The sequence below is a fragment of the Malania oleifera genome, chromosome 9 (genome assembly GCF_029873635.1).
Source record: "Malania oleifera isolate guangnan ecotype guangnan chromosome 9, ASM2987363v1, whole genome shotgun sequence".
Taxonomy (NCBI): Eukaryota; Viridiplantae; Streptophyta; class Magnoliopsida; order Santalales; family Ximeniaceae; genus Malania; species Malania oleifera.
Window position 1 is genome coordinate 45,290,896 of NC_080425.1, and position 24,511 is coordinate 45,315,406.

The 24,511-nt window shown below is 33.0% G+C and overlaps 1 protein-coding gene across 5 annotated transcripts in view; it reads right to left on the reverse strand.

The window, feature by feature from the left end:
- Positions 1-20,174, reverse strand: part of LOC131164089 (embryogenesis-associated protein EMB8-like) — a 34,010-nt gene extending 13,836 nt beyond the window's left edge. For 2 of the 5 annotated variants that reach the window (XM_058121052.1, XM_058121051.1), the window contains exons 1-13: positions 19,342-20,174; positions 17,779-17,868; positions 5,728-5,795; positions 5,468-5,556; positions 4,509-4,598; positions 4,197-4,319; positions 3,892-3,969; positions 2,963-3,048; positions 2,806-2,854; positions 1,762-1,818; positions 1,540-1,670; positions 863-946; positions 282-351 (exon numbers count right to left, since the gene is read on the reverse strand). In XM_058121052.1, the coding sequence (XP_057977035.1) occupies positions 282-351; positions 863-946; positions 1,540-1,670; positions 1,762-1,818; positions 2,806-2,854; positions 2,963-3,048; positions 3,892-3,969; positions 4,197-4,319; positions 4,509-4,598; positions 5,468-5,556; positions 5,728-5,795; positions 17,779-17,868; positions 19,342-19,814 (1,488 nt within the window). In that variant the 5' untranslated portion in view covers positions 19,815-20,174. Of the gene's footprint in view, positions 1-281; positions 352-862; positions 947-1,539; positions 1,671-1,761; positions 1,819-2,805; positions 2,855-2,962; positions 3,049-3,887; positions 3,970-4,196; positions 4,320-4,508; positions 4,599-5,467; positions 5,557-5,727; positions 5,796-17,778; positions 17,869-19,341 lie in introns of all 5 variants that reach the window. The other 3 variants (XM_058121053.1, XM_058121054.1, XM_058121055.1) reach the window with 2 other exon arrangements.
- Positions 20,175-24,511: the final 4,337 nt, after the last annotated feature.

Genomic DNA, 24,511 nt, shown 5'->3' on the forward strand with positions numbered 1-24,511 from the left:
AGATTCGAATTTGGCTTGAAAAGTATTTAAAGAAAATATTTTTTTTTTGCACCCAATTCACACCTTCTCTTAGGTGCTACTATAGGACCAAAAGAAAGTTTTCTTGATAGGTTCATATATTATGAATTTAATGTTGGTAGTGAATCCATGATGCTAATTATTTGATATAAGATAGAGATGTAAAACACTATTTATTATCACACATGCACACAATATTAGAGTTGTGCCAAAAGCCTACAAAGAAAACAAAAACAAGAAAAAAAAAAAAAACAAATTTTCACCTCCTTTTTTCTGCAACTCATTTGGCTAGAGTGTATAACACGGAGGAATTCATCAGTAGCCCTCACCCACCTATGAAAAGGGGAAAATCCAAGATTATTAATATGGAAAACTAGGCATCATATTTTATTGGCACTACAACCCTTACACATGTCCAAGGTAACATCTAACATAATAAAAAACATTAGTGGATATGCATAGTGGAAAATGTTTCATGACTATTGGGACAAGGAAGTTGAATATACATGAACCATGCCTAGATGTTATATAGCATGCAATAGATATTCCTAAATGGAAAATTTTTTAAATAATCATTGGGGGTAATGGTAGTGAATCTTCTAGTGCTTTTGAGATGCCTATATTTTTTCAAGCTTTTACTATAAAGCTTTTCTAATAATGAAACAAACCAATATCTCACAAAATAATCCTCTATACCAAGATGTATGCACCTTCCAACATGGAAATGCCATGACTGCTATATGTTTCCTATTTTTAAGCATATGATATGGTATGCATAAATTCTTTAAATACCAAGATCAACAACAATGCTAGCAAAATAATCAAAAATTGAGAGCAAAATTACCACATGCTTTTGGCTGTTAGTCCTTCATAATGTGCTACATGTCCTCCATGTTGTGTTGTGACTAGGACAATGTTTTTATTTTCCCTATACACAAATCGTGAAGCAAATCAAAATGACATAAATATTGAAGACAAAAGCTACTGCACTATAATGAGAGGAATTGTGATGCAATGTATGACTTAGTAGAAATTATTATCTAATAGGAACACACTTGCACTCACACTCACTAACTCATAGGAAAGTAGAAAACAGAATTGACTATGATTGCATATAGCTACAACTTCAGATTTTTGGGTTTGGAAGGCTTTAGGATGAACTATATGATAAATGATGGCTTTATCTAATTTTTGAGTTAAAATACTAAAGAAAGTTCTCTTGCGGTATGTGCAAAGCATGATTGATAATGGTAACTATATGATGAATGGTGGTTTTATCTAATTTTTGAGCTAAACTACTAAAGAAAAGTTCTCTTGCGAACTGTGAAAAGCAGGCAAAAAGTAACATTTTGATAATGGTAAGGAAAAGGAAAAAATTCCCCCGCTACTCAAACCTAATAACCAAATAAGACACCAAGTAAACCCAAATAAGATTAAAATTGACAAAACAACTAGCAAACAAGTATATATTAGTAAATTACCAAAATAACCTTAACTATGGACAAAAGGAAGATCTCATACCTGCATTCATCCCATGGGATGGCTTCTGATGTACAAACTGGATCATCCAATGTGTTGAGACAGAGGAGCGGCACAGCGACATTTCCCACAAAATTTACACTGCTGGAATGCCTATAATATGTATCCACAGTCTAGATAAAGAAATAAAATTTTAGTAAATCTAAGTAAGATGTGACAATAAGCCAAAATTCATCACCTTAATTACAAGTCAAAATTTATTACCCTAATATTTCCAATAGGACATGTTGCATGGTAGTCAAAGTCTCGCAAGGAGTGTGCCTATTAAAGCAAATCATGGTAGTGAAAATACTAGGGTTAGCATCATCATTATGCATAATCTATTCTTCATTGGCTACAAGGACCTTTTAAAACATATTGAAGTTCAAAGAAGGAAATATTCTCTTGATCTTTATAAACATGATGCAAATTAGCACATGATAATATTAAATTTCCATCAATTGAAAATTTCAAAGACATTTCAACTATGTTAGTTTGATCCTAATAAACAATGTTGGTGCCCTAAACGCTTATATTTTTGTTGCCTTGTGGAAGTTTTACGTGGTATGAGGAGATCCATCCTTATTGCAACATCTTATTTCCATTTACTAAGAAACTACCCTTTTACCTATGGGACAATAGTCCTTGATTATTCAACTACTTCACTTTACACAAAAAAATAAAAAATCAATGTACAGCTAGATATTTGAGTGGGGAAAATCAATGCAGACAATGGGATGATCTTCCCTTATCTAAACACAGTTTGACTTTTCTTCACTTATTCCTCCCATCTATTCCCTCTATCTCTCTGGCATAAATTGAAAATTTGAATTTATATGAAATTCAATTCAAAATAGATGCATATTGAAAAGGTTTCTAAATAGATGCATATTGAGAAAGGCAACACCTGTTGGCATAAGATTCTGTGTGTTGTTTGAATGTACCCGATGCAAAACAATGAAACCTTTCAAATTTTTAGGCATAAGAGAAGTGAAGTGACTGAAATCAAGGCCTATATCTATGCTGCCAAGAAAATTGCATGTGACTAAAGAAGAAGAAGAAGAAGATGAAGAAGATAAGGCTTGATTTTTGGGAATAAAGATTGAATAAAGTAAATGTCTAAAAACAAATTGGCTAAAAGCTTTAAAACCCAAAGTAAGACAAATAAATTTTCGCCAATAAACCCTCTATATCATAGTTCTTCCTATTGCTGCTTATAATCATTAAATGATGACAAGATTATGGAGACCAAAAAGGAAAGAGAATAACCTTCATGATGCCTTCCCAATTTGCAAGACGGGAATAGATTGACTTGAACCTGCAAAAAAATTAGAAGAAATGAAGTAATCTATGACTTCACACAAGATTACCCTCTTATATATCACACCATTATAAGTTTGATGTCATGAAGGTGATAAAAGCATACTGTTGTGCATGACTTTTGAGGGCAAATGTTATGGCTATGTCATAGAATTTCTGAACAAACCGACGGTGTAAGAACCTATTACCTACCTGCAAAAGCAACAAAGAAAACTTAGAGCTGACCAAAAGATCATAAAACTTTTGGTAGGGTTATAAACAGTAGGATAATTAACAATTATGGCTTCATATTTCATTTTATTATTTTTTTACATGGTATAGTCCTTAAACCCTTATTAATTTTTATTAACAAAAAAAAAATTAAAGGCAATGACTTGAAGTTAAAATGACTTGATCAAGTTTGAATGATCCATTTTATTTACGAAAGAAAACTATGAAGAAACCAAGGAAGTGAATTAATTGGTACCATCTCTAAAATGTTATTCTAGTTTCTTTTTTCACATTAGTTTACTCTAAACATGGTTCTTGTTAAAAAAGCTAGACATGAGAAAATAGCCACACTCGACAGTACATATATTTAGGAAGAAATTGAATTCTCTCTCCGAAAATATTTACAATTCTAACAAAAAAAAATACTAGTTGAGAACTCACAAAGTACAGATATATTATCGATTGTACCAATTGAATTCTCTGCGTCAAGAAATTTACCCATTTTGTGATTCTTCTCCCTTAAATATCTATAGAGAGAAGGAGATAGATTTTGAAACCATTTTTATCCCCTACCCAAATTGTGTTTGGTACTAATGTGTTCTCCATAACTCATTCTTTACTTTTCCCATTAGAAAGCAGGTTACAGTTAGAGTTCAGGTCTTTGTGATTAAGTAAAAAGAACATGCAATGGAGAGACCACTGCACAAAATGATGCTTAACTTCTCCCTTCACTTTATTGAAAACTATCAATCAAAACCAAAGTTGGAGGCAGTCTAACACAGTAATAGTACAAGGAAGGCATATAATATGAATCAAAATACCAACCAAAAGGTCCCAAGGACAGCAGATGGCTGCAGCACCAATAAGTGGAACATCAACCCCATCCTCTCCAAGATATTTTACCTAATGATGCAAATAAATATTATACATAAATTTCACAAACAAAATATCGTATTCGGGTAGTGTTTGGAAACATGAATTTTAAGTCATGCATTTGGATTTGTGTGGATTTGAAAAAAAAACTCAATACAATCTCATATTACGTTTTATCTAAATTTACATAAATTCAAATTCAAAATCCAAAATACATGCTCGGTAATAAAATTTCAGTTAATTGGATTCATATATACCAGAATATTGGCACCAATGCTAGTTCCAACAGCATACAGAGGAGTTTCAGGATATTTGCAATGAATAGAGTTGACAATTTTGCGTAGATCTTTCGTCCATCCAGCATTGCCAAAGCAATCAGACTTCTCAAAATACACAGAGCAAAAAATAACTTGTTAAGAAATTGTTATGAAGAATTCAAATAAATAATGATTGTTCTTTGAGAAGTTTCTGCATTTTAAAAGGCACCTTTGTATATATCAATAAAATGCGAAGATGGTACAGTAGGAAAAATTATGTAATGCAAAAATATGGTATAGGAGGAAACTAACAGTTATTGGGACACCACCAAACCCTCGATGATTGCTCACACAAACATTCCAACCACGTTTTGCAATTTGGTAGGCAATGTGCTTTACGTACTGCATGTTGCACAATTGCATTCATTAGCTAAAGCCAAACAAATTTTCAATTTCATGAGACTGAAATTGAACCACAAAGCAAGCTACAAATTAAAATTTTGGACCGATCACATCCAAAAGTTGATGGGATTAAAAAATTTGTGTGCAATTATGCTTGTGTCTATCTTTCAATGACTTATAATATTGATCATGTTTAGTTTAAAATGAAACGCAAGTAAAAAATTTAAATAGGGAAGAAAATCAAGTGATAAATTTGATCTATTCTACAAACATTCCATTTCTATATATGCCAAACGTTCAATTAAGGTAAAACTATATATTTCAGGGTGTGTATCATGGGATGTGTATCGGATACATATCGAGTAGGTTCTATATATATATATATATATATATATATATTTGACACTTAGATGTGAGATATACATCTTGAGATGCATACTTCAACTTGTAAAATAAGAATATAATATTTTATTAACAATTTGAAATTAACACAAGATGGATATCCTTTAATGTGAGATTTGAGAATAGCTTTAGTACTTAAAATATATAGCATAATTATCGTGTATGGCCACTTCGAAATAAGCTGTTCACACACAAACACGATGACTATTTCACTCTTGTCATAAACTTCGCATCAAATTGCATCATAGGAATGTTTTCCTTTCTTATTACTTGTTAAATGAAATAATAAGAAACATAAGAAATATTTTCCGTGTGTCAAATACTCTTAAATATGAAAATTTGTTCTAAATGTGTTATATATATATAGTAAAGGATCCCATTCCGCCGTAGAGTTAATACTGAAAAAGCAGAGTGAATTTTTGACATTAAAAGAATTAAGAAGCAGCGGAGGAGGAATTAAAACTTACAGCACAGGAGGAGTCGCTTGCAACCCCAGGGATCACTATTACAATGGGGGTGCTTTTATCATCTCTCTGAATGGCACTTTCTGCGACTGCTGAGAAAGAATGGGCAACATCACTACAATTTGCGTGAAAACAAATTCCAGACTATAATTTATTAATTTTGTATCTGCTTTTTCAATATTCCAAAATATTATTCTAATAAATTAAAATTTCTATCAAAATTTATCAGATTTTATATCCAATAACTTTTAAATATATATTACCAACACCATCAGAAATTCTGAGCCAATCCAAAGCGATCATTCCTCCGTCAGGCGCTCGAAACAGCTCTCTGCCCACCAATAATATGTAAGTTAGTACTAGGTATAGCGACTAAAGTCTACAGGTCTTCTATAAATGGCCATTTTCTCTTTTCCTTCCACATACTTTCTTTCAATTGAGAACATGAGCAAGTTCCTCCCTTTTTTATTTCTTTTTTGGGTTTTGTTTTGTATGTGTCTATATTTTTACATACATTTTGTTTGGTATTGGTTGCTAATATTTTTTATTTTCTATTTTCGTTTATGTTAAAAGAAACAGAGATTGTGAAAATATATTTCATGTTATTAATTTTTGTTGGGCTTTTATGAAGTCTACTTGCCTTCAATTTAGATGATGACTCGACTTTTCTTTAATAAGAAATTTTTTTCCAAAGTCTTAGTCTATGAAGCGAATGATTGGTAGCCCATTCGGAACCCTGTGCACAGCATATAAAATGATTGTTTTTGGGTGATTTAGGCAAGTGGTCACACTTCGCGAGAGAGTGAGTGAGAGAGAGAGAGTATTGTACCGCCGCACTGTCTCTATTTTTCTTTCTGATAATAATAAAATTCTTACAACTCCGTAGACGTAGGTAAAATTTCCGAACCACGTAAATACTGTCTTGTGCGTGTGATTAATTTTTCTTTAGCGTGTATTCTTTCTCTATTTTGTTTCTCACAGGTTTCGTGAATTTGTTGTTAATTCCCAACATTTTTTTATTTTTATTGTTAATTTTTAGTTGTTTGTCAAAAAATTAAAAATCAATTTTATAGTCTAGTCAATTTTTTTTTAATATTAATTTCAATATCCAAAATACATACTTTTTCATTAAAAAAAAAAAAATGAAACAATATAAGATCTAATTAAAATAAAAATATAGAATTTTTAAATTTAAAATAATAAAATTATTTGTAAAATATATATATATATTTTACTATTTTAGAGTGTCATGTACAATAAGATTGCTCTTTAAGCGAATTTTGAAATATATAATTAAGTAAAATGATTATAATAATTTCTACTTTTATTATAATATTTTAATTTATATTATTTTATACTTTTATTATATTATTTTATATTTTATTTATTATTTGATTCAAAGATAAAAAAATGATCATTTCTTTAATTAAAATTTATAAATTTTTTTAAATGTTATAAATATTAACGAAACAAATTATTGATTTTTTATTTTAAAAATTTATCTTTCTAATTTTTCAGTTTCCATTTTTTATTTTTATTTTTGTAAATTTTTAGTCGTAAGAGGGCTTAATATATGATGAGCATTAGAGCATATTATATATTTTGTTAGAAAACTCATCCTCAAAACCTAGGTATTAAGGAAAGAGAGTTAAGAGTATCTTATACTGACTTTGAAACTGCTCTCAGAGACGATGTGGGACTAGACGAACGCTCATAGAGACGATGTGGGACTAGATAAATATTAATACTCCCCCTTGAGCTCATGGGGGAAATGAGGTGACGAGAGCCCATGAGGGAAAATGAGGCGAGAAGAAGTCTAACCCACAAAGGAGCTAAGCAGGCCAAGGCCCAACTCTGATACCATGTTATGCTCATCCTCAAAACCTTATATTACCACTTTACCTAAAAGTTGTTAGGTTGTGGGCCAACAATATATATCAAGCTTTAACACTCCCCCACACGTGCTGCCCAACAACACGTGGAGAGATTAACACATAATAAATAGCACTCATAATAAGGAATGCAATATCTTCTTTTTTTTTTAAATTGTGGACAACAAGATTAGAACCCAAGACCTCTTGGTAACCAGCTCAATACCATGTTAGATTACCACTTTACCTAAAAGTTTAAGCTGTTAGGTTATGGGTCAACAATGTATATAAAGTTTTAATATATTTATTTATATGATATGAACCAACAAGCTCCGATTGTTGGTTACGCAAGGACTAATTGAGAAGTTGTTCGAGCAAGAGTCAATGAGGGCCATGGACCCTAAAGAAAAGGACTTTCTTGAAGAGCCTAAGATGGTTAATTGTCTAAAGACGTGTGAAGCTGGAACCTTAAGCTAATAAGGGTTGTTTGGGAAATTTTTATGGGCTAAATAGTGGGCCAATTGTATCAATTAAGCATGGCATGTGACTTGCACATGTTTCATTAAATGACATGGCACATGACATGTGATTTGCACATATTTCATTAAATGACATGGCATGCTTAAGGTTATGTGGGGCTATTTTATTGGTCAAATTAATGTCATAATCTATTTTTATTGGCCAAACTGATGTCATGGGTTTCTTTTATGTTCTATAAGTAGCCAACTCTCTATTGTATTAGAAAGGAATATTTTTTGGCTAAATACAATTCCAAGTGATGTTGATTTCTCTTCAAGTTCTTCATTGACCTTTCACCGAACTTATCAAGGTGCTACCTTTGTGGCGTTCATCTATTAATTTGATATTCTTGATTTGTGTTTCACGTCAAGCAATAGGTCAAGGATCCACTATCATGTCGAACCTTATTTTGGGTTTGGGGTTTTGATAAATCTGATTGGGGTCTCCGAACGTTCATTCTTGGGGTTCCACATCATTTGGTATTAGAGCTTAGGTTCAAATCAGGTTCTATCTATCTTATTTTTCTTGTTTGCTTTCGAAAATTCTTTTATCTTATAATCATTTATCCTTATTTCATATTCTTCTATCATCTGATCTACCTATCTTGTTTCCGAAATTTTCCATCTCTTCTTAATATCGTCTATCATCAAGATTGAATCTTTTGTGGCTAGAAATTGCAAGAAACATAGCAAGGTGGATTAGAGCACATTAAAAAAAAAAAACAGTCATTTTGTGCATTCAAAAAAAAAAAAAAAAGGAGGCAGCAGCTTGAAAGTTTGTGCAATTTGTGCTGCACTTAACTTGGATTCTCCTTTGGCTTTATATTAGTCTATTCTAAAATCTATTCGATTTATTATTTTGATTTGTGTTTGAATATGTCCTTGGTCGAGTTGGTTATTTTGTTCTATTGAATTTTTTCTTATTTCATTTGCGTCATTATTATTTTCTTGACTTCTTTTTGTCTTTCCTTCGTTGTTTTGTGTCCTGATTTGGTTGTTTTATTGTTATTTTTATTGATATCTTGTTTCTAATTCATTGATTCAATTTCTGCGTTTGGTTAAGCTATTGGTTTGTTTGGGATTAGTTCATTAAAGAACTAAAAGAGAAATCCTATGTGAGCATATCTGAGGGAATAAGCCAAAAAAAAAAAAAAATGTGTCAAAACATGAGCGTTAAGTGTCATTGTTTGGAGGGTAAACACATAAAGGAGTGAGTGAGGAATTTTTTTTCCTCTCTAATATCCTTTTTGCAGGTTTGAAATCATAAGTAGAAACACGGTTAGCATTGAAACTTCCAGCAAAGGTAGCAAAAATGAGAACCCTCCACAAGACTTATTCTTCACCTTACAAGCCATTCAACAGCAGTTTGAAAGACTCAATACGGTTTTTGGGGAGTTCAGAGATAGATTGGATAGACAAGACCCTGCAATTGATGGACTGAGAAGAGGGCAATCTAATGAAAGGCGACGAAGGCCACATACTCCTCCAATTGCTGAATTTGAACATGATATAGGTAGCAAAGCAAGTGATGATGAACATGACGGTGTAGACAGATTTGCTTATCAAGGTGCTAGGCAAGAGCGGTAACCTCGATGGAAGCCAAAGGGTCGAGATAACATCGATAGAAACATCAAAAGTATCAAAATGAAGATCCCTCATTTTCAAGGGAAAAATAACTTGGATGTATACCTTGAATAGGAAAGGAAGGTTGAGCTCATTTTTAGTGTTATAACTACTCCAAAGAAAAGAAGGTGAAATTGGCAGTTGTGAAGTTCACTGACTATGCACTGGTATGATGGGATCAAATTCTTCTTAGTAGGCATAGAAACATGGACAGGCCTATTGAGACATGGGCTAAAATGAAGGCGGCGATGAGGAAGAGATTTGTACCAAACCACTACTACCAAGACTTACACCAACATCTTAAAAGCCTTACCCAAGGTACCAAAAGTGTGGAAGACTACCACAAGGAGATGGAGATGGCTATGATTTGGGCAAATATTGAGGAAGATAGAGAAGCTACAATGGCATGATTCTTATGTGGGTGGAACAGGGAAATTGCTAATATAGTGGAACTATAGCACTATGTGGAGTTAAAGGACATGGTGCATATCGCAATGAAAGTAGAGAGGCAACTCAAACACAAGGGTGGAAACAAGCATGCTACAACAATTTCAACTTCCCATTCCGCATGGAAACTAAATTGGGGGAAATCAAAAGAAGAAAGGGTTGTTTCCAAATCCAAGGAAGAGAAGGAAAAAGGCAAAGACAAAGTGAGCAGCCATGAAAAAGGTACAACTTCTTCTCAACCTAGTAGGTACAGAAATACATAGTGTTTTAGGTGTTTAGGGACTGGCCATATTGCATCACAATGCCCAAATAAAAGACCAATGATTATAAAAGATGATGGTACTATTGAGATCGATGATGAAGAGAGTGATCATGAGTCCATGCCTTCACTAGAAGAGTCCATGTCCATAATGAGACATTAGTAACTAGGAGAGCTTTAAACATGCATGTGGTGAAAGATGAAAATGAGGAGCAGCGTGACAATATATCTCATACTTGATGTTACATCCATGATAAGGTGTGTAACATGATCATCGATGGAGGGAGCTGCACTAACCTAACTAGTACCACATTAGTAGAGAAGTTTGGGTTGCAATGCATAAAACATCCTAAGTCATATAAACTTCAATGGTTGAATGAGTGTGGGAAGGTTGTGGTGAATAAGCAAGTACTTATTGTATTTTCAATTGAAAAATATTCTGAGGAAATTCTATGTGATGTGGTCCCTATGCATGCTAGTCACATCTTATTGGGCAAGTCATGACAATATGATCGATGTGTCAGTCATGATGGGTTTAAGAATAGGTATTTCCTTATAAAAGATGGGAGGAGTGTGATCCTTGTACCATTGACTCTTAAGCAAGTGTATGAAGATCAAGTGAGATTGAAAAGAGCAAATGATGAGAAAAACAAAAAAGAGGCTGAGAGTAAAACAAAAGGAGAGGCAAAGAGCATTGAAAAAAAAAAAAAAAGTGGTAAAAATAAGTGAAAAATAGCGAAAGAAGAAAAAGTGAGTTTGTATGCAAAATAAAAAGAGTGTAAGAAAGTTTTTTATGCACAAAGACCTCTAGTTGTACTCATGTACAAGGAGGCATATTTCAGCACTAACGAACTCACCTCTTGCTTGCTTAGTGCTATTGTTTCTTTACTTCAGGAATACAAGGATGTCTTTCATGTAGACGAGTTCAATGGTTTGCCACCGATTAGAGGAATTAAGCATCAGATTGACTTCATCCCCAGGGCTACAATTCCCAACCGTCCAGCCTATAAAAACAGCCTTGAGGAGACTAAGGAACTTCAAAAACAAGTTAAGGAGCTGCTAGCCAAGGGGCATGTGAGGGAGAGCATGAGTCCATGTGCGGTACCCGTGTTATTGGTACCAAAGAAAGATGGATCATGGTGGATGTGTGTGGACTGTAAAGCCATCAATAAAATCACTATAAAGTATTGTCATCCTATCCCTATACTAGATGACATATTAGATGAACTGCATGACTCTTGAATCTTTTCTAAAATTGATTTAAAAAGTGGCTACCATCAAATAAGAATGAAACCGGATGATGAAGGGAAAACTGCATTTAAGACAAAATACGGTTTGTATGAATAGATGGTTATGCCATTTGGTCTCACCAATGCACCTAATACTTTCATGCGCTTGATGAATCATGTGTTGTGTACATTTATAGGAAGATTTTTTGTTGTCTACTTTGACGACATCCTAGTATACAGCAAAAATCTTGATGATCACTTGGATCATTGAAAAGTGTACTGGATACTCTTAAAAAAAGAAAAATTATTTGCTAACCTAAAGAAATGTAATTTTTACATGAAAAATGTTATTTTCTCGGGTTATATGATGAATGCTAAAGGCATAGAAGAGAATGAGGAAAATGTGGAAGCAATAAAAGATTGGCCAACACCTAAATCTGTGACTAATATACGTAGTTTTCATGGGTTGGCTAGTTTTTATAGCCGATTTGTGAGAGATTTTAGCACCACTGCTGCACCTTTAACTAAAGTGATAAAAAATAACATGGGGTTTAAATGGGGTGCACAAGAACATGCTTTTAAAATGCTCAAAGATAGGTTGTATTCTACTCCACTATTGCCTTTACCTGATTTCACTAAAACTTTTGAAATTGAATGTGATGCCTATGTGATTGGTATTGAAGCTGTTTTGATGCAGGATAAGCGTCACATTGCGTATTTTAGTGAAAAGCTCAATGGGGCAGCATTGAACTACTCCACGTATGATAAAGAATTGTATGCCTTGGTGAGGGCATAGAAGATGTGGCAACACTACTTGTGACCTAAAGAATTTGTGATCCACTCTGATAATGAATCATTAAAGCATTTGAAGAGACAAGGTAAGCTAAATCGTCGCCACGCCAAATGGATAGAGTTCATCGAAACCTTCCCATATGTCATTAAGTACAAGCAGGGGAAAGAGAATGTCGTGGCTGATGTGTTTTCTCGCAGGTATGCCTTAATTACTACACTTAGCACTAAGCTATTAGGTTTTGAGTACATAAAGGATTTATATGCTAAAGATTCTGATTTTGCTAATGTGTATAAGGCATGTGATAAACTTGCGTTTCATAAATTCTATAGGATTGATGGATATTTGTTTAGGGAGAATAGACTTTGTGTGCCTAACTGCTCCTTAAGAGAATTGCTTGTGCGAGAGTCAAATAGCGGGAGTTTGATAGGACATTTTAAGGTACAAAAGACTTTAGATATTCTACATGAACACTTCTTTTGGCCACATATGCGTAGAGATGTAGAAAGAGTGTGTTCTAGATGCATTTTATGTAAACAAACTAAGTCTAAGGTCTTACCTCATGGCCTTTATACTCCTTTGCCTGTACCTAGTGAACCTTAGGTAGACATTTCAATGGATCTCATATTAGGTTTGCCTAGGTCCAAAGAGGGTATGGACTCTATATTTGTGGTGGTTGATAGATTTTCTAAAATGACACATTTTATTCCTTGCCATAAAACTGATGATGCCACTAATATAGCCAATTTATTTTTTAGGGATATTGTGTGATTGTATGGCATTCCTAAGAAAATTGTGAGTGATAGAGATGTTAAATTCCTTAGCTACTTTTGGAAGGTTTTGTGGGGAAAGTTAGGAACTAAGCTATTGTTTTCTACTACTTGTCATCCTCAAATCGATGGTCAAACCAAAGTACTAATCGGACTTTATCTACCTTATTGCGTGCGGTCATTCAAGGGAATTTAAAATCATGGGACGAATGCATACCACTTGTTGAGTTTGGTTATAATTGAGGCATGCTTCTACTAATTTTTCTCCATTTGAAATTATTTATGGTTTTAATCCTTTGACTCCATTAGATTTAATGTTGGTACCTATGAATGAGATAGCTAGCTTAGACAGACGACACAAGGTTGACTTGGTGAAGAGGATCCATGAACAAGTACAGCAGCACATCGAAAAGAAGAACCAACAATATTCATCTCAAGCTAATAAGGGGCGCAAGTTTGTTACTTTTGAACCGGAAGATTGGGTATGGGTGCATATGAGAAAAGAGAGGTTTCTTACTAAAAGGAAAACAAAGCTACACCCTAGGGGTGATGGACCTTTTCAAGTGCTAGAAAAGATCAACGACAATGCATACAAGTTGGATCTACCGGGTGAGTATAAGGTCAATGCAACTTTCAGCGTTTCTGATTTATCCCCTTTTGATGTAGGTGATGATTCGAGGATGAATCCTTTTGAGGAGAGAGGGAATGATATAAACCAACAAGCTCTGATTGCACAGGATGATCTGCACATACCAAACGGACCCATCACAAAAGCTAGAGCCAAGAAGGTCAAGGAGGCTACGCAAGGACTAATTGAGAAGTTGCTTGAGTAAGAGTCAATGAGAGTCATTGACACTAAATAAAATGATATTCTTGAAGAGCCTAAGATGGTAAATTGTCTAAAGACGTGTGAAATTGGAACCTTAAGCCAATAAGGGTTGTTTGGAAAATTTTTATGAGCTAAATAGTGTGCCAATTGTGTCAATTAAGCATGACATGTGACTTGCACATGTTTTATTAAATGAAATGACACATGATGTGTGATTTACACATGTTTCATTGAATGACATGGCACATGGTGTGTGATTTGCACATGTTTCATTAAATGACATGGCATGCTTAAGGTTATGTGGAGCTATTTTATTGGTCAAATTGATGTCATAACTTATTTTTATCGGTCAAATTGATGTCATAGGTTTCTTTAATGTTATACAGGGTCGGCTCTATACGCCCGCCTAGGGCCCCCAAATTTTTTCTTAATATAATAATATAAGTTTTGGGTCCCAAAAATTTTTTTAATTAAATAATATTAACATTATTTATTATGCTATATTCCCATAATTGACTTCCCAACTAACAAATAAATGAAATTATATTTTAAAATATAAAATAAATACTTCCCAACTAACAACTTTATTATATTTCTAATTATCTATTACTCTCATCTCTCTCTCTCTTAGTCTCTCTAAAATTTTTTTTTCATCTCTCACACTCTCACTCTCATCTCCTGGTCTCTCTATGATTTTTACTCCGACTCTTGTGTTCATTATCTTCGGACTTCCGATTCTCTGTAATTTTCATCAACTCTAATTTTGATTTCAATGTTTGTGTATTATTTTTCTATTATTTTCACTCTGAAATTTTTTTTTTTCTTAGATTTTGGAAGTTTTGAGGTTAGAGCGTTGTATTCAGTAAGAATCCGATATCTCTAAAGTCTCGCTCGTCGATCAATTTGCAATAATAATAATAATCAGGTTATATTGTTTCAATCTATTATTTCTATAGATTTATTAAATTTATTTTTATTTGTTTACATAATTTGTCCATTTATAGTTAGTGTTAATTTTGAAATTTAATTATGTCAACGAGAAAATATGAATCCGGATATGAAAAACGAAGAAAGAAAAAAAAATAGAAGAATAAGTGTCATCTCAAAAGGGAGCTCTTGATAAATTTTTTTTTTTTTAGTTCTAAGCAAAATATAAATGAGTAAAATGAAAATCCTCCAAGAAACGAGTAATCAATTCCAGAGATGGAATTAGAATCTAATATAATAATAATAATAATAATAATAATAATAATAATAATAATAATAATAATAATAATAATAGTGATAAAGATAACATTGATATACAGGAAATGTTCACTAATGATATTTCTTTTGAAAGACATTTTAAAAATATAGAAGAAAAAATAAATAAATAATGATGATAATATTTATGATCCAAAATATTGGGAAAATATAGATATCAAATTACGAAATTTACTAGTTGAAAAAGGTCATATTAGGGATAATGATTTAATTTTTCCAAAAGATGAAAATTCAAGACATTTTTCAAATATATATTATATTCGAAAATTATCAAATGGAGAGAAACATGATAGAAAATGGCTTATATATTCTAAAGATTTAGACAGAGTATTTTGTTTTTGTTGTAAGTTATTTGGTCAAAAATTAGATAACCAACAACTAGCTAATGAAGGGTGTAAAGGCTGAAAAAATTTTAGTACTAAGCTTAAAAGTCACGAAATTAGTGAAGAACATATTTTCAATATGAGTAAATGGGCTGATTTAGAATTGAGATTGTTAAAAAATACAATAATTGATAAAAATATAGAAGAACAAATTAACAAAGAAAAAGAACACTGAAAAAAAGTATTATTGAGAATTATTTCTGTTGTAAAAACTCTTACTAAAAATAATTTGACATTTCGTGGGAAAAATGAACGAATTTATCAAGAGAATAGTGAAATTTTTTTAAGTTTAATTGAAATGATAGCAGAATTTGATCCAATAATGAAAGAACATATTCAACGTTTTCAATATGGTGAAATTCATAATCTTGGTCATAATATACAAAATGAATTGATAAATTTGTTAACTCTTAATATTAAAAAGAAAATTATAAAACAAATCAATGAAACAAAATATTATTTAATCATACTCGATTGCACTCCGGATGTAAGTCATCAAAAACAAATGTCTTTAATAATACGATATTTGAATCTTTCTACAAGTCCAATTAAAATAGAAGAACATTTTATAGAATTTCTAAAAGTAGATGATACGTCAGGAGAATGACTTTTTAATGAATTAATAAATGTCATATAAAAATTTCAACTTGGTATTAAGAATATAAGAGGGCAAGGATATGATAATGAATTTAATATGAAAGGAAAACAATAAGGTGTATAAAAGAGACTATTAAATATAAATCCTAGAGCATTTTACACTCCGTGTGGTTGTCATAGTCTTAATCTAGTACTTTGTGATATGACTGCTATAACTTTTTTTGGAGTAGTACAACGAATATATACATTATTTTCCTCTTCTACGAAATAATGAAAAATTTAAACCAAATATGTACCAAATTTAACTGTAAAATTATTATCACAAACATGTTGGGAAAGTCGAATAGAGAGTGTTAAGGCAATAAGGTTTCAAATTTCTCAAATTAGAGATGCTTTACTTCAATTAGAAAAAAACTAGTGATGATTCAAAAACAAAGAGTGAATCTTATTGTATAACAATTTATGAAATGGAAAATTTTGAATTTTTACTAGAAATAATTATTTGGTATGACATACTATTTGCTGTTAATTGTAAAATTTACAATCAAAAGATATGCGTATTGATGTTGCCATTAATCAATTAAAAAGTCTTATTGTTTTTTTAAAAAATTATAGGGAGAATGAATTTATATCTTTTATGATTTCAGTAAAAGAGATTGCACTTGAAATGAATATTGAACCTATATTTCGTAAAAAAATGTGTAATTAATAGGAAAAAACAATTTGATGAGAATGCTAATGATGATACAACACACTCAACTGAAGAATCTTTTAGGATTAATTTTTTCTTATACATAATAGGGTAAGCTATTATTTCATTTGAGAGTAGATTTGAACAATTTCAAACATATGAGAATATTTTTGGTTTTTTATATGATTTAAAAATATTAAAATCATTAGATGAGAATAATTTGAAACAAAAATGTTTGACACTTGAGAATATTTTAAAATGTGGAACACATTCAGATATTAATGGCTTTGATTTATTTTCACAATTGAGAATTTTAAAAGAAAGTTTGGAAGAAATGAGTACACCAATTGAAACATTAAACTTTATAAAAAAGATAAATTATTTTCCAAATGCATTTATTGCTTATAGAATTTTATTAACAATACCTGTGACAATAGCTTCTGCAGAAAGAAGTTTTTTAAAATTTAAACTTATAAAAAAGTATTTGCAATCAACTATGTCATAAGAAAAATTAAATGAATTGACTACGTTATCAATAGAAAAAGAAATACTCGAAAATCTTGAATATAAAATTTTAATTAGTGATTTTGCATCTCAAAAGTTAGAAAAATTAATTTTAAATAAAATAAAAATTAAAAAAAAATATTAAGGGTCCTTGATTAAATCATTCGCCTAGAGCCCCATATTGTGAAGAGCCGGCCCTGGTTATATAAGTAGCCAACTCTCTGTTGTATTAGAAAGGAATATTTTTTGACTGAATACAATTCCAAGTAAGGTTAATTTCTCTTTAAGTTCTTCTTTAAACTTTTATCGAACTTATCAAAGGTGCTACCTTTGTGCGTTCATCTATTAATTTGATATTCTTAATTTGTGCTTCACATCAAACAATAGATTAAGGATCAACTACCATGTCGAATCTTATTTTGAGTTTGGGATTTTAATAAATCTAATTTGAGGTCTCCGGACGTGTGTGTGTGTGTGTGTGTGTGTGTGTGTAAGTATGCATGCATATAAAATGTAATAAGGATATGTGTAGAATCTGACCTTTTATAGGTGAACGCAGGAGCTCTGCCAAAGATGCCCTGAAACGCCGTCTGAAGATGAGGACTCGCTAGCCATGGAGTTGACACATACCTGCACCCATCATCATAGCGGAATTCAAAGATTTAAGAGTTTAAAATATATATAAAAGATTTAACTGAAAATTTAAAATTAATTTGATCATATAAATTATATACCACTGAGAATATAAATTTTAAATTTTAAATTTAAATTTAAGTTGATTTTGATAAATTTCATTACTATTTTATAGTATATTTTATCTAAATTTAATATAAATCCAAATATATACATTCTCAATTACATTAAATTCTTATTTTTATTAAGAGTAGTTTTTCTTGTTTTTCTTATTCTAAAAATTATGCTTTGTTATGACAATATTTAAGATGTTGAGCTAAATTATTTTTCAAATAAAAATGTAAAAAAATTACAAAACCTTAAGTGATAAGTGCTACCAAGTGTAATTGTTCTAGAATTTTTTTTTTTAAATATTTTTTTTCAAAGAACATATATATATATATATATATATATATATATATTACAAATAGTGCTTATTTTAAGTAATATAAGTGTGAAAAAGTAGTTCTAAACTGAGGTTAAGATCTTGCAAATTATATTCCCTTATAACTAATGCAAGCTTCTTGTATAAAAAATTAATGACCATGTTGATTAAATTTAGGAAAATTTTTATATATATTTATATTGATGAAGGATGATTAATAATCTTGGTTATATAATTGATATGTATTCCTAAACAAATGGATATCAAGCGAGACTGAGTCAAGATCCACTTAGCTTTTGTGCCTATTCAAAACATAAGATAGTTGAGGGTATCAATTTTATATTTGAATTTAAATTTATATGAATTTAAAAGAAATTTAGAACAATTTAAATTATGTTTTATCTAAATTAACATAAATTTGAATTCAAAAATAAAAAGCATGTCTATAATGTCACAAATCCATATGGCAAAAAGCAGGAGGATTCCGCAGGATTCGTCATGTAGACCGTAAAACGGACACGTGAATACTTGGTACGTATTTCCGAAAAAAAAAAAAAGTAGGACGACTCGTGCACGTGCAACTTTTCACACAACTTGTGATGAACCTCGATACTCCGTGAGGAATAACCTTTTTTTATTGGTTAATTAACCAATATGATGAGAAGGAAGGTCTTGACACAGCCGCGTTCATGACAAAAAGAAAGAGGAAATGAACTTGAGTGTCTCATATATCTTGTCTCTTCTTTTGTCCCGGGCTGATCCATGGTGATCTTGGGTCTTGATAAGCAGCATAGCTCATAATAAAAAGAGTTTTACTAATCACAAAAAAAATCATGATAAAAGAAAATCACAAGTGAGGTAGAACCTCATCATTTACTGAAAATAATTAACTAATTTTTCTTATTCAATTTATTTTAACTGACCACTTGTAATTTTTTCTAGCTGTGATGCTTTTGTTGTTTAAGTAATAATAATCCTCTTTTCGTTTCCTATCCGCTAATTAATTAATTAAGCAATAGTAGTATAAATGAAAAGCTCATGACCACCTTCCATGGAGAACCTTGCACTGAGAAACAACAGAGTGGTAGAGTTCAGAGGACGGATGGAAGGTGAAAGAGACGGAACCACCTCGAAAGCCGGTGAAGAGATCCCAAAGAAGATGAAGCTCAAAGAAACTATAGAGGAAGATGAGGAGGAGGAAGGAGAGGGCAAAGTAGTAGTGGGAGCGGGGAATGAGAGACGCCGCTCTGACCAGCACCAGGTAGGGAGTGGTGCCACCGGAAGATGGTGAGGAGCAGTACTCAAAAGCGCCGCCGCCGCCACCACCTACTTCCATAATAATATCTGCAGATGAAGCTGCCGCCGCCGCTGCCGTAGCAAAGAGGCGACTATGGAGATGGCCCAGATGGGAGGAGTTGATGGTGTAGAGAAGAAAGGTGAGGAGGAAGACGGCAAGGAAGGAGAGAGGGGCCGGGATGAGAGAGGCTGCGCTGAAAAATAGCTTTAGCGGTGGATCCATGGACCTTCCCTCAGGCAGCTCCTGCTTTTCAATCCGCTGCAATTGATGTCATGATGATGACGACTCGGAAAAGCTGCTAGTGGTACGCAGTGCGTTAACGGAGATGAGTGCGTGGATTGGCACATGGCCAAGTGTGCGTACGAGCGGGGACCCGTGGACTGGCTAGTGGCTAGCTAGCTTTGCTAGTTGCAAGTAGGAGAAAAGTCACGATTCAACGCAGTAATGATTCACGGCAGTAGAAAGCAGCAACCATTTTGGACCGGCGGGTTGTGAGAAAAATTGTGTACTGAGTCCTGTTTTGGAGGCGTTCCATTTGACTCTATATTGATTTAAATTAAATATAATATAAAATTATATTCAACTCTATTTGTATTTAAACTTAAAATTTCAAATTCAAACTTCCAAATCAACTTTGACTACGCAAGTAGAAACAAACATAATTTCATTGTGTGTATATATATATATATATATAAAAGACTATGCAAGTAGAAACAAAAATAATTTCATTGTGTATATATTTTAACTATAAGCATAGTATATATATATATATATAAGCTTAAGTGGTTATAAGATCATAATTGTCGTACTTTGATAATAACTTATGCGAATTCCCGCCAAAATAACGAGATTCGACAAAAAAAAAAAAGGGGGAACCCAAGATTGTTCTACGTTCAAAATTGGATAATAGACCTCGACCCGTTGTTTATGACAAATAAGAACCTTAACATATATGACCTCAACCCATTGTTTATTACGAAATAAGAACCTCAGTATAAGGTAGACGCCACAAATGGTGGTTGAAAACCGTTTGATAAGTCGTTTGTGAACGCCATGGGAAATCCCGATATATTCGAATAGTTCTTCAAAGAATCTCAAAGAAAATATTCTCACAATTTACTGAATTAATCCCCTTTGTTCTTACAATAAGAATACTTTTATAGGCATAGCCTGGGAGACAAAACATTAAACACTTCAAATCACTCTCAACAACTCTCAACAACTTACTAAGACTTCTTGTAAGATTATAAATTAAATATAACACAAAAGTTAAAGGTTGACTCAACAACTCAACAACTTACTAAGATCATGCAAGCAAACAAGTTGTTTTGCATGATTACAAATATAACACAAAAGTCAAAGTGTCAAATCTCATATTTGAATAGCATACCATCATTACAGCATTTAAACATGTCAATTTAAGCTTAGTCTTGGCTAGATTCTTCTAGAGCTCCAATCATGTTGATGAATCTTTGTTGCTTGCGTGGGTTATGCTCAATGGGCCTCCACGAATTTGCTTGAGTACATGCCTCTTGAATCAATTCGTTGAGTGCAGCTTTAAATTTTCTTGCTCATGCTCTCATAACCGGCCCAATTGGCACTTGGACAAGTTCCTTTGAAGTTGTAATATGATTTGCATCATTCCCCTTCTCTTGAAAAGGATTTGCCCTTAAATCATCACCTATATTAAAAGGACTCAAATCAGTAACATTAAAAGTGGCACTTACATTGTACTCACCAGGTAAATCCAGCTTGTAAGCGTTGTCATTGATGCGCTCTAGGACTTGGAAAGGTCCATCTCCTCTTGGAAGCAATTTGGAACATCTTTGCGCTGGAAATCTCTCTTTTCTTATATGCAACCAAACCCAATCTCCGGGTTCAAAAAGCAGCTTGTGACGCCCCTTGTTGGCTTGTTTTGCATATTGCTCCGTTCATCGCTTAATGTTGAGTCATGCTTTCTCATGAATCTACTTGACGAAGTCAGCTTTCTTTTTGCCATCTAAATTAACATGCTCAGTCAAAGCTAAAGGAGATAAATCCAATGGAGTTGAAATTTCAAATGGTAAAAATTTAGTAGCAGAATGAACAGATCTGTTATAAGCAAACTCAACATATGGTAAACATTCTTCCCATGTTTTGATATTTTTTTTTTTTTTAATGATTCCACTCAATAAAATAGATAAAGTCTTATTTACTACTTCAGTTTGACCATCAGTTTCGGATGACAAGTAGTAGAAAACAATAGCTTTACCTAACTTATACCACAAAGTCTTCCGAAAATAGCTCAACTTAACATCTCTATTCGAAAGAATTGTTCTAAGCATGCCATGTAATCTCACAATCTCTCTTAAGAACAAATCAGTAACATGCGAGGCATCATCCGTTTTGTGACATGGAATAAAGTGTGTCATCTTAGAAAATCAATCCACAACCAAAAAAATTGAATTTCTCCCACGTTTAGTCCTAGGCAATCCTAACACAAAGTCCATTGAAATATCAATCCAAGGCTCACTAGGAATTGGTAAAGGGGTATACAAACCGTTAGACCTCACTCTAGATTTGGCTTGCCTACATGTGACACATTTACCACAAATTCTCTTAACATCTCTTTTCATGTGAGGCCAATAGAAGTGTTCTTGCAAAACAACTAAAGTCTTTGCAACTCCAAAATGTCCTATTAATCCCCCACCATGAGATTCCTACACTAACAACTCCCTCAAGGAACAATTTGGTACGCATAACTTATTCTCTCAAAACAGGAATCCATCACGCCTAAAGAACTTACCACAAGCGGTTTTCTCACAAGCCCGACATGCTTCACTGAATTCGTGGTCATCAACGTATAAGTTTTTAATGTGCTCAAAACCAAGCAATTTTGTATCAAGTGTGGAGAGTAATGCATACCTGCGAGAAAGTGCATCGGCGACCACATTCTCCTTGCCTTGCTTATACCGGATGACGTATGGAAACGTCTCAATGAACTCCACCCAACACGCATGCCTTTGGTTTAGCTTGTGTTGTCCCTTCAAGTGTTTCAAGGACTCATGATCAATGTGAATCAAGAATTCCTTAGGCCATAGGTAGTGTTGTCATGTCTCTAAAGCCCGAACCAATGCATACAACTCCTTATCATAAGTTGGATAGTTTAAGGCTGCCCCGCTTAGTTTCTCTTTGAAGTAAGCAACTGGTCATCCTTCCTGCATAAGAACTACGCCTATGCCAATACCTGAAGCATCACATTCAATCTCAAATGGTTTTCGAAAAATTAGGTAAAGACAATAAGGGGGCATTGGTTAGCTTCTCTTTGATTAATTGGAACGCCTTCTCTTGTTCTTCTCCCCATCTAAATCCAACATTCAACTTGATCACTTCGGTAATTGGTGTTGTTATGCTACTAAAGTCTTTCACGAACCGCCTGTAGAAACTAGCAAGTCCATGAAAACTATGAACATTTCCTACACTTGTGGTCGGCCACTCTTAGATTGCACGTACCTTCTCTTCATCAACCTGTATACCTTGTATACTAACAGCAAATCCTAGAAATACAAGCTTATCGATGTAAAAAGTATACTTCTTCAGATTAGCAAACAACTTTTCTTTCCTAAAGACATCTAAAACAGAATTCAAATGTACTACATGATCGTTTGCATTTTTGCTATAAATGAGTATATCATCAAAGTAGACAACCACAAATATGCCTATAAATGCAAGCAAAACATGATTCATAAGTCTCATAAAGGTGCTCGGAGCATTAGTCAATCCAAAAGGCATGACTAACCATTCATACAAACCATACTTTGTTTTAAAGGCAGTTTCCATTCATCTTCTTCTTTTATTCTAATCTAATGATAACCACTCTTTAAATTAATCTTAGAAAATACACAAAAACCATGCAGTTCATCTAACATATCATCTAAGCGAGGAATATGATGACGATACTTTACTGTTATGTTGTTAATGGCTCGGAAATCAACACTCATTCTCCACATCTCGTCCTTCTTAGGTACTAGTAAGACTGGAACAGCGCATGGACTCATGCTTGCCCTCACGTGCCCTTTTTCCAACAATTCACTTACCTGCCGTTGAAGCTTCTTTGTCTCCTCGAGATTGTTCCTATAGGCTAGTCGGTTTAGAATTGTCGCACGAGGAACAAAATCAATTTGATGTTCTACCCCTCATATTGGAGGTAATCCATGTGGTGTTTCCTTGGGAAAAACATCCTCATACTCCTGCAAAAGAAAAAAAATAGAACTAGGCAAAGCAAGGTCAAGTTCGTTAGTATTTAGACACGCCTCTTTGTACAAAAGTACAATCATCGGCTTCTTTGAAAACATTGCTCACTTAATTTCACTCACTTTTGCACAGAATTTTTTTTGTTTTCTCTCTAATTTTCTCTCAATGGCCGAATTTTGATTTTTTTTTTCTCTCATTTTTCTCAGCCTCTCTCTGATTTTCACCTCTTTTATTTTGTTCACTCTCTTTTTTCAATCTCACTTGATCCTCATATACTTATTGTGGACTCAATGGTACAAGAGTGATTGATCGTTGAGTAAGTACAAAGGAGTATTTGTTCGTAAAGCCATCATGCTTCACACACCTATCAAACTGCCATGGACATCCTAGCAATAAGTGTCCAACTTGCATCGGTACTACATCACACAACACTTCATCTTTGTATTTACCTATTCGAAATGCGACTAACACCTGCTTGTTCACCCTTATATCACCATTATCATTTAACCATTGCAACTTGTACGGTCTAGGATGATTCAACACGGGTAGTCCCAATTTTTCCACCATAATTATGCTTGCAACATTAGTACAACTATCACCGTCAATAATCACACTACATACCTTGTCTTTGACGTAGCACCTAGTGTGAAAGATGTTCTCCCGCTGCACTTCTTCAACTCCTTTTT